The sequence below is a fragment of the Megalobrama amblycephala genome, linkage group LG8 (genome assembly GCF_018812025.1).
Source record: "Megalobrama amblycephala isolate DHTTF-2021 linkage group LG8, ASM1881202v1, whole genome shotgun sequence".
In the NCBI taxonomy this organism is placed as follows: domain Eukaryota; kingdom Metazoa; phylum Chordata; class Actinopteri; order Cypriniformes; family Xenocyprididae; genus Megalobrama; species Megalobrama amblycephala.
The window spans coordinates 243,160-256,662 of NC_063051.1; the positions used below are offsets into that span (position 1 = coordinate 243,160).

At 35.9% G+C, this 13,503-nt stretch overlaps 1 protein-coding gene across 1 annotated transcript; it reads left to right on the forward strand.

The window, feature by feature from the left end:
* Window positions 1-217: 217 nt before the first annotated feature.
* LOC125273327 (tubby-related protein 1-like) lies at window positions 218-11,071 on the forward strand. The gene is made up of 13 exons (XM_048198529.1): window positions 218-513; window positions 3,718-3,841; window positions 3,928-4,032; window positions 5,164-5,310; window positions 5,425-5,535; window positions 5,618-5,770; window positions 6,182-6,267; window positions 6,348-6,515; window positions 6,648-6,760; window positions 6,853-6,961; window positions 7,069-7,167; window positions 7,293-7,464; window positions 9,692-11,071. Exons 1-13 carry the CDS (start codon window positions 499-501, stop codon window positions 9,823-9,825), a joined length of 1,536 nt encoding a protein of 511 aa, XP_048054486.1. The 5' UTR covers window positions 218-498; the 3' UTR covers window positions 9,826-11,071.
* Window positions 11,072-13,503: the final 2,432 nt, after the last annotated feature.

Consider the following 13,503-nt stretch of genomic DNA (forward strand, 5'->3'; position numbering starts at 1 on the left):
ATTACGCCTATGTCTGACGCGCATTCACGCAACAACGTCTGCTCTCATGTACAAACAACACGCATGCGCCGTGGTGAAAGTGGTAGTTGCGTAGGCTGTCAATGGAGAGACAGAAAGCTCTCAGATTTCATTAAAAAGATCTTAATTTGTGTTCCGAAGACGAACGAAAGTCTTACTGGTGTGGAACGACATGAGGGTGAGTAATTAATAACAGAAATAGTCTGTTTGTCACATCTATTTTCTCTTATACTGAAAAAACTTTCATTAATAATTAGAAAATTCCCGCCTCAAACCCGAAGAGCTCCACGCGCTTCCCGTCCGTCACAGTCTGTCGTGTATCTTGATGTGTCAGTGTGACAGATGGGTCAGTGTGAAAATCCTCTTAGCAACTTTCTGCTGATGGAGGTTCATTGAGTAAAGCTCCACACTTTCACAGTACTAGCGAGGCCTCGCTCGCTTTGTGTTCAACTTTATTGGATACAGATTCAGGATACGGACATGTCTGCCGAAAAGGTAAGTTTGTTTTTAATAGACTGATTGCGTAACTGTTGCATGTTGTATAGTAGCCTAATTATTTTTTGAATACCTGTTGATCTAAATGTTGATTCAATGAAGGACATGTTATCTGAATTATTATTTTGCATATTCTGTTCTAAACTACATCTGTTATCAGAATAGATCAGACCCCACGGTGCATTTTTAACATTAATAATTTAAAAACGTACTAAACATGCTGTCATGAGCTTGTTGGTTGATGTCACATGTCTAGTGAATGTGGTGAGTCAGTTCTAGTTTTACAGGAAATTCAGTGAATAATTGCGAAGCTTGTCACAAACACGTGCACAATCCTGAAACAAACACTTCCAGCCATGAATTTCAATTTTTGTTAATCAATTTGTTTTTGTTTCTTGTGCTAAATACCTATAAAATATTTAACATAGTGACATTTGCATAAATATTCTTAGTATTTCTTACTAAAATAGCTAGTAAGAAATGTTAGACTTTGCAGATATATATTTATAGTGATATAGTCCTTATAATCATGGATACTCTTGAAAACTTTAACTCCAGTCTAAAGTTCATTTAGACAGCACAGATATTTGAATTTTTAACGACAGAGGTTGTATTCGAAGTGACCAGCCTTATTTCTGACTGATTTCAAAAATATCTTTGGTAAAAGGGGGGAATAATGCTTAGAATTTTGTGCAATATTTGTTGTTTATTTGATGGAAACATGATTGAATAAGGGTTTGTGTTTTCCTCCACACCTCATGACAGGGATTGACTATAAGGTGACGGTATTAATAGCCTTATTCTGGCTGTGTCTTAAGTGGATCACACACACACACACACACACACACACACACTTGGACACAGACCCATAGACTGTCAGTACAGGCTCTCACAGAGAATATCTCATGTTTTACATCATTTACGAGGGTGAAAAGATAATTTTAACTTAGACATATGAAGACAGTCCACAAGGAAAAAAAAATAATGCATAGATGTGATTTGTTTCTAATTTGTTTTTGTGCTTAGCAACAGGATGAGTTGCATTATGTTGTTATGTATCAGATCAATCATTAGATTTAGAGATGATCTAAGATATCTTAATATCCTTTTAGATTCTGATTCTTCAGAAACTTTTCTTTTGGTATCTTCATTTTAAAGGCCCTAGATGGTTCAGTCCCAGAGATATGGGGATCTCAATGCGTCTCTGTGTGCAAATTGTTGAATTTAACCCATTTTCAATGGTCGAAAACCAAATGTTGATGACTTTTCAAACAGCTGATACTTATTGTATTTAAAGAGAAATGTCTGAAGAACAAATAATGCTAAAACTAGAAATATATCTTCTTTCCTTCTATCAAAACAACTGCATTGAACATACCGATTTTAACAATATTTCAGTACCAAAAATACACTTAAAATGGCCAAGTTGAGGCACATTAACCCTTCCAGAGATTTGTAAAAGTACATTTATGAAATACAAAAGTATTGCACCAGCTAAAGCCATGTTTTTTTTTTATTCTTAATATCAGTATATTTTTGGACTCTCAAAAAATCAAGATATTGACATTATTGTGAATGTGAATAAATATAGGAACATTTTCACTTCTAACATTATTTGTTCTTCAGACACTTTTCTTTAAACACAATAAGTATCAGCTAAATGGTTTTTGACCATTGAAAATGGGTAGAGTTCAACAATTTGCCCACAGAGCCACATTGAGATCTCCATATCTCTGGGAATAAATTTTATAAAGCCTTAAAAATGAACATACCAAAAGAAAGGTTCGTTAATAACCAGAATCTAAAAGGATATTGAGATATCTTTAATGCTTCTTTAGTTACAGTCACACAAACATTGGAAAACTGGAAAAACAAACTTGTTCTATACAATTATTTTGATAGAGGAAAATAAGATACATTTCTAGTTTCAACATTATTTGTTTTTCAGACATTGCTATTTAAAAAGAAAAATGTATCAGCTGTGTGCTGAGTGACCAACATTTGGTTTCTGACCACTGAATATGTGTACAATTTACACAATGAGATCCCCATATCTCTGGGATTGAACCATATAGATCCTAAAATTGAAGATACCAAAAGAATAGTTTGATAAGAACTAGAATCTAAAAACATAGATATATCATAGACATGATATCTTTACTACTTTTTGAATTACAGTCATGCCTACTTTGGAAAAAAAAAAACACGAAAAGTGCTTCTCTCCATTTTTCACCCATCACCATTGGTATATAATGGAACAAAGATTGCTAAACACAACAGAAATTAATAATAGATCTACCAATCTCTGTGTAAAAATAAAACAATGATGCTGCCATCTTTCTAAAGTCATTTTCGCCCACCTGTAATTTGGCATTAAATTTTAGGTGGATAGTGGATTACTCAGTAAATATTCCTCCATGGCATTTAATATCTTGGCTTTTCGTTACTATTTAAGTTTGTTTGTCTTCAGAAAATATATTAACAAAATTAAAAATTTGAGCTGGGGACCTCTGGTTGCCCATATGACCCATATGACTCCGAGAACACTATATAACCATAAGTTGTACACAAACTTGAATCCATTTACCTTGAAGAAAATGAAGTGTGCAGTAGGATGAAGAAGAAGATGCTTCTGAAGAACGTGAAAGTGATATTCAGATATGTTGTTCTTTTTTTTATTTGTTGCTTTCACTTGCATCTTTACTGGTGAGTTCTCTAATTTTCTAACTTTGGTTAAAAAAAATGTTTCATCTGTGCTCTCACTATTCCTTCATCCCTCACTGTTGTAGCTTGTGCTTTTCTGAATGATATCTGACACTTTGTATTACTAGCATTTCTTGTGTTTATTGCATCTTTAAAGGTGCAGTAAGCGATTTCTGAGAAATGCTCTTGAAAGTGGATCAGACCAAGCACCAAAACACTCTTGTAGCCAATCAGCAGTAAGGGGCGTGTCCACTCGTGAGGGGGGAGGTGCCTGTGTTGCATAGCATGTTTGTGAATTTGGGGGTGGGGCTATCAAGATAAGGATGTTATTCTTTTGGGTAGGGGCATATTTGTTTTGGTGATTGATTTCAAATATGAACAGCATTTCTCAAAAAATTGTTTACTGCATCTTTAAAGATGAATTGAAAAAAATGTCATGTCTCTCCAACATGTCATGTACAATAATGTCATTTTATGACTGCACACATCAGAATCTGACAGAAGCCTAAAAAGAAGAAGCCAGAGTCCACTCCAGTAGAGACCAATGGAAGCGAAGCCAAACCCAAAAAGACCAAGAGCAAGAAGAGCGGAGATCTGTCGGCCGAGAGCAGCCCGGCCACTCAGAGTACGGCAGAGAGTTCATGACCTGAGTGTTACATCACTGCGCTTCTGTCAGTCTGTTTACACAATTCTCACAAACCTCCCTCACAGATGGAGAGAAGGTGAAGAAGAAGAAACTAGAGAAGGAAAAAGAATCAACGGAGAAGGAGAAAGAATCCAAAAAAAAAGCAAAAAGTGCCCCAAAGAAGAAGAAGAGTAAGTGACCCATTATATACTATTACACTAGTTAATAATATTTTGTATTTTCAGTTTTTATTTGAATTGTTTCAATAAAAATTAAAAAAAAATTGTTTAGTTTAAAATTAAATTGAAATCGCAATGAATATTTAGATCTGTGTTGGCACTGCTTCTGATCCAGAGAGAGCTGTTGTCATGTATGGGTATGAAACAGCTTCACAAACAGGCTTTTCAACCACACAGTATTATTATTTCTGTATTACAGTAATTAAAATTATCACAGAAGAACTGGGATAAAAGTTTATAGTTCAGATATAAACACTGATGTCTATGGTAGCGATCAAAATAGAGTAAATCACCTTTTTAAAGTAACTTTACTCTTCAAATAAAGATTGTATCAATTACATTGTTACGCCAGTAGGTGGCGACAAGTGACTGTAAAAAATGTGTTTGTCATTGAATCATTCATTCAAGAGATTCATTCAAAAACGCTGATTGATCCAGTAATGAAACGTGAAGTCTTTATGATTGAGTCATTGAATCATTCATTAAACTGATTTTTTTTAAAAGAAAGAATTCAAATGAATTAATTATTTTTAAATAGACTTTTGTTTAGTCGTCTATGCAGAATCTCTATTTAAAAAATGTGATTTACAATTTATCCAGAATTCTCAGAAAACTAGTTTCAGTTTTCGTCTAATATATACTCATATTTTAATTTATTTAAGCTTTATTTCAGTTAACAAAAAATACTTTTAATAGTTTTACAACACTAAAGTGACTTTTCACAAATTCTGTTTTATTGATGTCTCAATTTTGTTTCCTAAAACAGTATAGTAATAGACACATATAAGACAATCACTGACATAAATTAAGAATATATAGCTATGAAATGAATGTGTATGGCATTTTTGATCAGACGTATTTGAGGTCATATTAATACTTTTGATTTCAGTTTAAAACAACAGTTGAAACTGAAATGATTGGAGTTTGTTTCTCAGGAGAAAAAATAATTCATCCAATTTGTCTCATTACTGTCTAGGAGAAACAACTGTGATACTAAACAGTGTCTTCTCTTTCCTACAGGATGATGGTGTAACATTTGAAAACATTTTAACTGAGCATTTAAATGTGTTTGTTGCAAAACAGGTTGTACAGAAGATGATGACGATGATGAAGAGGATGATGCGGAGACCGCTCCTCAGAAGAAGACGAAGAAAAAGACTTCAAAAGAAAGTTCTGAGGGAAAAGACAAAGAGAAAGAAAAAGAAAAAGACAAGAAGTCCAAGTCAAAAGGTGTCCTCTGTTCAAATGAGTAACTTAAAGCTCTTCTATTATGAGCTCTGATGTTAGTTTCAGCACTACCTGCTAACTAGATTTTTTTTTTTTTTGCTTTATGTGAACATGAAGACGTCAAAGAGGATGCAGACAGTAAAGGAAAATCTAAAGCCAAGAAAAAGGAGCCGGCCTCCATGTTTCAGATAAATGGAGACAAGCCTGAAACCAAGAGTAAAAAGAAAGGTAAAGTTCTGACAGTTTTTCTACATGCATGTATGTTTTATGATTCAGAATAAAATATGTTTGCTTATCTTGCATGACGAAGCTGCCAAATCTGAGAGTGAAGATGAGAGCGAACCGGAAACCAAAACCAGCAAGACGAAGAAGAAGAGCAGCTCAAACCCAGCGTCCATGTTTCAGACAGGAGCAGACAAAGACAAGGACAAGGACAAGGACAAAAAGACAAAAAAGACCAAAAGTAAGTTCTGTTCTTTTCTTAAACCATTATGTTATGCACGATAAAAATACATAAATGCTTCAATAATGAAAAATATTTCATGTTCTCATGTTATGTTACTATATTACTTTTGTTTTATTATTTGTCATATTGTATATTTTGTTAATGATTACACAAAATTGTATCACTATAAATACTTCACAAATAAATAAATAATAAATAATAAATAAATAAATTCAAACATACAGTTGCATTGATTCCAACAAGGCAATATTTTTTTCTGAATAGCAATAAAATCAAGTTAAAGAACCATACTGAGGGTACCATGTCATTGTGTGAAGAAATTGATATATAAATCTGAACTGATTTGTTTCCATAAAATGACAGCACACGTCTGTTTCCATGTGTGATTTGATTGTTTCTCATCCTCAGGTCCTGCTAAAGCTGAAGAGACTGAAGACTCTGATTCAGAAGTGACACAGAAAAAGAAAAAGGGCAAAGGGAAAAAAGGCAAAAAGGTGAATTCAATATTATTCTCAATCTAGGATTAATTTTGTTTGGTATATTTTGTATGGTTACCTCTTTTATTCCTGTGAAGGAGGAGCGAGCACCGTCTCCTGTCATCGAGTTTGATAACCTGGAGGAGTTTGTACTTCAACCCGCACAACAAGGCGTCACGGTAAAATGCAAAGTGACCCGTGACAAGAGAGGGATGGACCGAGGCCTTTACCCAACTTACTACCTGCACCTGGACAACGAGAAGAAAGTACGACATCTGCTGTGATGATTGTATTTATTGTCAAAAAACAAAGAAAATCTTACTTACCACAATATATGGGCCAATAAAAGTCTTTGCAAATGGGAGTAATATGAATTCCGACGTCCATCTTACATCCAGGTGTTTTTGTTAGCGGGAAGGAAGAGGAAAAAAAGCACAACCTCAAACTACTTGATCTCCATAGACCCCACCGACCTCTCCAGAGGAGGGGAAAACTTCATTGGGAAGCTGAGGTACGTGGGTTTTGGACGCTTTTTATAGGACGCTTTTGTAGGTCTTTGACACAGTCTCACTGATTTAAAGGTTATTTGCGCTTGTATTTCAGGTCTAATCTGATGGGAACTAAGTTCACGGTGTTTGATAATGCACTGCATCCGGACCGAGCTCTGCCAGACATGTCTAACGCTCGGCAGGAATTAGCAGCCATTATCTATGTAAGGCAACATTACCATACTGCTGTAGTTTTGGTTTATGCACTAATCAATGGAACAATATCAGTTATATTTCATAATGTTAATTTGATATTACATTGTGGCTTTAGGAAACAAATGTTTTGGGCATGAAAGGACCGAGACGAATGATTATAGTTATTCCTGGCATGACCAAAGACGGTGAACGAGTCCCCATACGACCACGTAATGTAAGTAAAACACAAATATATATACACACACACATATATATATATATATATATATATATATATATATATATATATATATATATATACACACACAATGACAACTGAATATACTGCTTTCCAAATAGGACAATGATGGCCTCCTCATGAGACATCAAAACAGAAATATGGAGAACTTGATAGAGCTGCGCAATAAGACGCCAGTGTGGAATGAAGAAACGGCGTCACATGTGTTAAACTTCAATGGCAGAGTCACACAGGCCTCCATTAAAAATTTCCAGATTGTGCATAACAAAGACCGTAAGTATCGCAGCTATATTTCTGCAGAGCTGTTGATATTGCTCCAAAAATAGGCTATGTTTGAAAAAGCGTTCTCAATACTTTTATACTATTATAGTATTTATTAATATTTTAAATTAGCCTCTATTTTTATATTTTCATTTTCATTTTAGTTTGTTGTAGAACTTTTGTTGTGCTTTTGCCATTTTTATTAATTGCCCTTTTAATTTCTATTTAGTGATAATTTAAGTTTTAAGTAATCATTATTTAAGTTTTAGTACTAGTAGCCAAGGCATCATTTCTCAATTTTTTTAAAGTTTAAAATGTTTAAACTAATTGTATCTTTTATCCATTTTTTTTTTAAATTATTTTATATCAGCTTTATTTAAATAAATGAAAACATCTTTTAATATTTTTAATACTTTTAATAATGAGAACATATATATTTTAAATGCTGATTTGGATAAAAGTGTGTGCCAAATTAGTTAAACCAATATACTGTATCCCAAAATGCAATGCACTTGACTTCACCATCCATTTCCAGTGTGACAAATGTGCCAGAAATAATATCAACAGCAATTTTTATCATCTCTTTCTTGACTTATTATTTTATTAAACTGCGAAAAGTTGACATAAGTAAAAATGTATGATTAATAATCATATGTATTTTGAGATGCAACACTGAATTAAATATACATAATTCTCAAGTGTTGCATACTATTATTTGAAAAGTTCCATATTGAATACTGTTTTTATATACAGTAATAGTGCAAAGTGTGCAGTATGCCCTGTACACACTCAAAAAAATAACTCTTTGAACGAACATAAAAAAATCATGGAAAGGATTTCCACATGATTAAGTTGCTTTATTTCAGCATTATGCAATTCTGTTATTCCAATTTAATGTACTTACGTTGGGTTAACTTAATTTATTAAGGTTGATTCAACTTATTTACTATGGTTGGGCACAGCTTAATTTAATAGTGTCAGCCCAACTAATTTGCAATGTTTTGGACCAACTCATTTACGTAAGTTGATCCAATCTACGCAATTTAAGTTAGCCTAACAAAAGTGCTTAATGCTGAAAGAAAGCCATTTAATCACGCGGAAATCCTTTCCATGATTTAATTACATTAATTCAAAGAATAGCTTTTTAAAACCTTTTTACCATACACTAAAAAAAAATGACACTTTAAATTGACTCGTCAATTATGGACAGTGTTTCCACACAACCAACTTAGTTTTTATTAACATTAAAGGTTTATTTTTACTCTATGCAAAATCCTTGAGTTGTGACAAAACAACTAAGGAAGAATCTATGTAAAATAGTTATGTCCAACTTACTCAATTCAATCATGGACAGTGGTTCCACATGATTGAGACAAGTAAAATCCAATAGAATCAACCATGTTAAATTAACTAGAATCAATTGTGTTCATTTAAAATAAATATAAAGCAATAAATAAAAAAATAAAAAATAAATTGTTTTCATATACATTGATTTTTACAATTAATTCTTCTTGTTTAATTTTGTGATTTACATAACTTTTGTGATGTTCTGTGTTAAAAATCTAGATGTGATACTGGATGCATCCTAAATTGCCTTAACCAAAAACATTGTAAAGCCTAAATTGATCATAAGTCCATTGGTGGCAATGGTTTTACAATCAACATAGGCTTACAATGCTTTTGGGAAAGGCAACCCAGAGCACTACCATAGTGATTACTTTCTTATTAAAGTAATTTGAAAGTTTGTTAGCAGGTCCTCAACCCAAGCACAAGTGCAACAATTCACCACAATGGTAACCCTAAAACTATTAATTAACAGAAACGTTTAAATACCAACATAATAGAACAGTAAACATTAAAAAGTCTTTCCATTTTCTCATCTTCCTAAAAACTGCTTAAAATAACACTTTATTTCAACCCCTTTGCAAAGCATGATGGGAAGTGAAAATCCTGTTTGATTGAGTCCTGGTTGGGTTTATTTGATTGAAACATGTTATTTTAATATAAAAACATCGTTAAGTCAAAAAGTAATTGTTTCAACTTAATTTAACATGAAGCAATTGAATTTGAACCAGAAACCTAATACAATGGTGTTGAATCAAGATAAGTTGTTTAAATAAAGTGAACAGCATCAAAAAATCTTTTTTTTTCAGTGCAGAAGGATGTTTTAAAATAATGTAAGTATTAATGTTGGCTAGTAAATAAAGCATGACATGACCTTTTTTGTGCTATATTTCAGAGGACTACATTGTGATGCAGTTTGGGAGAGTTGCAGATGATGCTTTCACTCTGGACTACAGGTATCCTCTGTGTGCCGTACAAGCCTTTGCCATCGCCCTCTCCAGCTTTGATGGCAAAATCGCCTGCGAGTAACAGCGCAAAGATGTCCCGCTGGTCTTTTTCTGTGATTTTGTCACATGCAGCTAATGGGAAACGTTCTCACTCAGCATCAGCTCAATTCTCTGCGAGAAGACCGAAACCCATCCATCTGTAAAATAAAGCCACCATTGCTTGTGGGGTTGCATGATGTTACGTGCCGTAGAGAGATCTGTTGGTCATATCCCCTTATATGGGCTAAGGTCAAATAATGGTTGTACGATGGATGTATTGGATAAAGGAGGAAGTGCGTTGAGATGTTTGATTTGAGAGTGTGAAAGATGCAAATGACCCTCTTAAATATAAAGGTTCTTTATTTGCTTTGATGGTTCCATGAAAAAACTTTAACATCCAAGGAACCTTTCCATTGGTCAAAAGGTTATTTATGATTAGGTTCTTCATGCTAAAGAAAAATGGTTCTCTTAAGAACTGTTCACCTGGAGATTCTCTGAGGAACCAAAAATGGTTCTTCTATGGCATCGCTGCGAAAAGCCACCTTTTGGAACCTTTATTTTTAAATGTGAGGTCACATTAGACATGGTATGTGCTTGAAAAGGGAAAAAGAAATAGACTGTGTTGTATTTTTTAGTTGTATACAATATAATTAGGAAAATTGTATTTTAATATTGTCTGCTTCACATTTTAGCAAACCGGGTTAAAAACAGTGTTACATAACCTAATAACATAAATAGAAAAGGCACTGTTTAAAAAAATATATATTGTATGTATTATTGGAAGTCGTGTTACGTTTTGTGTGCGTGTAACTGTGTAAAAATTCTTGTCCAAGAGACAGCAAGCAAGAAAGAGGGTGTCTGTACAAGTGTGCCGAAAGCTTGAGATTAAAGCAAGGTCCAGATTTATCTGAGCTGATAGTAAATTTCAGATTTTTGCACATGCAATATCATTGGCATGACTGATGCTTGGAGAATGTCAAACATCTCAACCACTCATGCAGTTTCTTGCTTACTCAAGCAAAAATGATCTGGAATAATAGGTGTCATTACTGAAATAATTCCATGATCACAGATGTGTTTTTTGTTTTGCCTTTTACATGTCATTATAGTTTATGATTACTTGACTTCTGTAACATAGGCTGTATTTGATAAAAACCCATAACTGTCTTAATAATGCGTGCAGACAAAAGTAAATCAAATTAGACATGTTCTTCCATTTTTACTCAATGTGAATGTAGGAAGGAAAATGCAATACTTTGAAATAAAATAAAAGTGTTTGTAAAAATGTGCTTTGTTTAATAATTTATTTTCTAGGTGTGTTTGACAGATGTGCGAATGTTAAAGTCAATACGAAATAAAATTACTTTCATCTTGAGCATTCATGGTATTTTTGTGCAGGTTTTTTTAAAAGCTTGTTTTCTTTGCAGCCACTTTCTTTTTCACTTGATTAAGCCCAAAGTATAGTTTACTTTTTACGCTTATGCGAGGGTCAGTGTACGGTGCGCGTAAAGCCCTGGGTATACTTTGTTTTTTTACATGTACGCTAGTGTACGCGCACAGCCTTGCAAAGCATACTTCATACTTCATCAGTTTTGAACAATCTCTCGCCACGAGTTACAACCCATGTAAACATCTTTGTATTCTTTCATGCTAGAGTTGTACAAATGAGGGTACTTTCTAACCTCTTTGCACAATCTCTCGTCTATGTAGGCCTCCATTGTCGCTGTAGCTTGCATGTGTTACGGTCTGTTCTGTTTATGCAGTTTTTCTTTGGCTGCCTTGTGAATCGACGCCCCCAGGGCATGTTGCCACACCGTGGATAAACTAATTACTGCAAAAACAATTAAATGCGCATGTGCGACCTGCGAGTACAAAGTATGCGAGGTTACAAAAAACCGTTGGTGCACATACTCTTCTGATGAAGAAATTTGCGTCACGTGCACTGTATACTGACCCTCGCATAAGCGTAAAAAGTGAACTATACTTTGGGCTTGAGCAAATTTCGTGATCAGAAGAGTAGGCGCGTACTGTACGCGCACTGGCGGATTTTTGTACGTGCCGGTCGCATATGTGCATTTAATTGTTTTTGCAGTAATTTGTTTATCCACAAGGTGGCAACCGTGCTCTGGGGGCGTTGCTAAAGAAAAACTGCATAAACAGAACAGACCAGAACACATGCAAGCTACAGCGACAATGGAGACCTACATAGATGAGAGATTGTGTGAAGAGATTAGAAAGTACCCTCATTTGTACAACTCTAGCATAAAAGAATACAAAGTTTACATGGGTTGAAACTCATGGCGAGAGATTGCTCAAAACTGCGCATGCGTCGAAAGCCTGTGTATGTGTATGAGTTGAATGAAGTATACTTTCCATGGCTGTGTGTTCAACTGTGCGCGTACACTAGCGTATGTGTAAAACAGCAAAGTATACCCATAAAGGGTTAGTTCACCCAAAAATTAAAATTCTGACCCTCATGTCGTTCCACACCCGTAAGACCTTTGTTCATCTTCGGAACACAGATTAAGATATTTTTGATAAAATCTGATGGCTCAGTGAGGCCTGCATTGACAGCAAGATAATTAACACTTTCAGATGCCCAGAAATCTATATTTAAATCAGTTCATGTGACTACTGTCATGATCACAGGTTGGAGTGCCCTATTGAGCCACCAGAGGGCACTCCAACCCGGACTATTCCTCTCCACTCTTTTGACTACATTTCCCATAACCCACTCCTGGACTCATTTCCCGTCATTGTATCCAGCTGTTTTGAGTTCTGTAATTAGTGTCTGTCTGTTTAGTCTGTGTTTGTTCTGTTCTTGTCATGTTGGTTTAATTTACTGTCACGGAGTTCTGTTTGTTTTCCCTGCTTTTGTTATGGACTGTTTTATGGATTATGACCTTTGCCTGGACGACTTTGTTTTTGGTTTTTGCCTATTAAAAAGCTGCACTTGGATCTTCTGCCTGTTTCTGTGACTCCCCGTGACATAAACCAACATCATGAACAGATCCAGCAGCAGGAGAGATCGGACAGTCACTGGCGGCTGGAGAAGTCGGGGCAGTCTCCGGGACCTGTCGACGCTACGGCAGCGTGGTATGGAGATACGGGTGTTCACTCAGAGGTTCTGGTCACGAGTAGAGTTGTGGAATTACCCTGATGTGTTCCTCAGAGACACTTTTAATAAGTGTTTAGATGACCCTCTGCCGTGCTGGGAAATGGACCTAGTGAAGACTCTTTCCTTCTGGAATTTCGCCCATTATTTGTATCTCCGCAAGTTCGATAGGGTACGGAAACCTCCTGCACCCGCTCCAGTCCGTGAGTCCGCTCCAGAGCCCGCTCCAGCCAGTGAGTCCGCTCCAGCCAGTGAGTCCGCTCCAGCCAGTGAGCCCGCTCCAGAACCCACAGAGGAGGTGGGCACAGATTCACCGCCTCACTCACGTAAAAGGAGGAAGAGGAGGAGGGCTTCCTTCATCCCTCAAGGCCTGGAGGCCTTCCCAGAGCCCGCTCCTATCCGTGAGTCCGCTCCAGAGTCACACACTTTTCTGGTCAGTCCTGCCATGGCCCAGAAGGCTGTCTTCACCTTCTACGCCTTGATTGTCCTGCGCGCCTGGAGGATGTATTCAGGGTCCGTCGACCATAGTCCAGTCTGCCAGCCTGAGCCCGCTGCCGTCCCGGAGCAGCCCGAGCCCGCTGCCGTCCCGGAGCAGCCCGAGCCCGC

Bases quoted from the DNA above. Each gene is read 5' to 3' on its own strand.
- LOC125273327 (XM_048198529.1), top strand. The intron at 6,268-6,347 runs GTGAATTCAATA...ATTCCTGTGAAG, and splicing joins AAGGGAAAAAAGGCAAAAAG to GAGGAGCGAGCACCGTCTCC. The intron at 6,761-6,852 runs GTACGTGGGTTT...CTTGTATTTCAG, and splicing joins AACTTCATTGGGAAGCTGAG to GTCTAATCTGATGGGAACTA.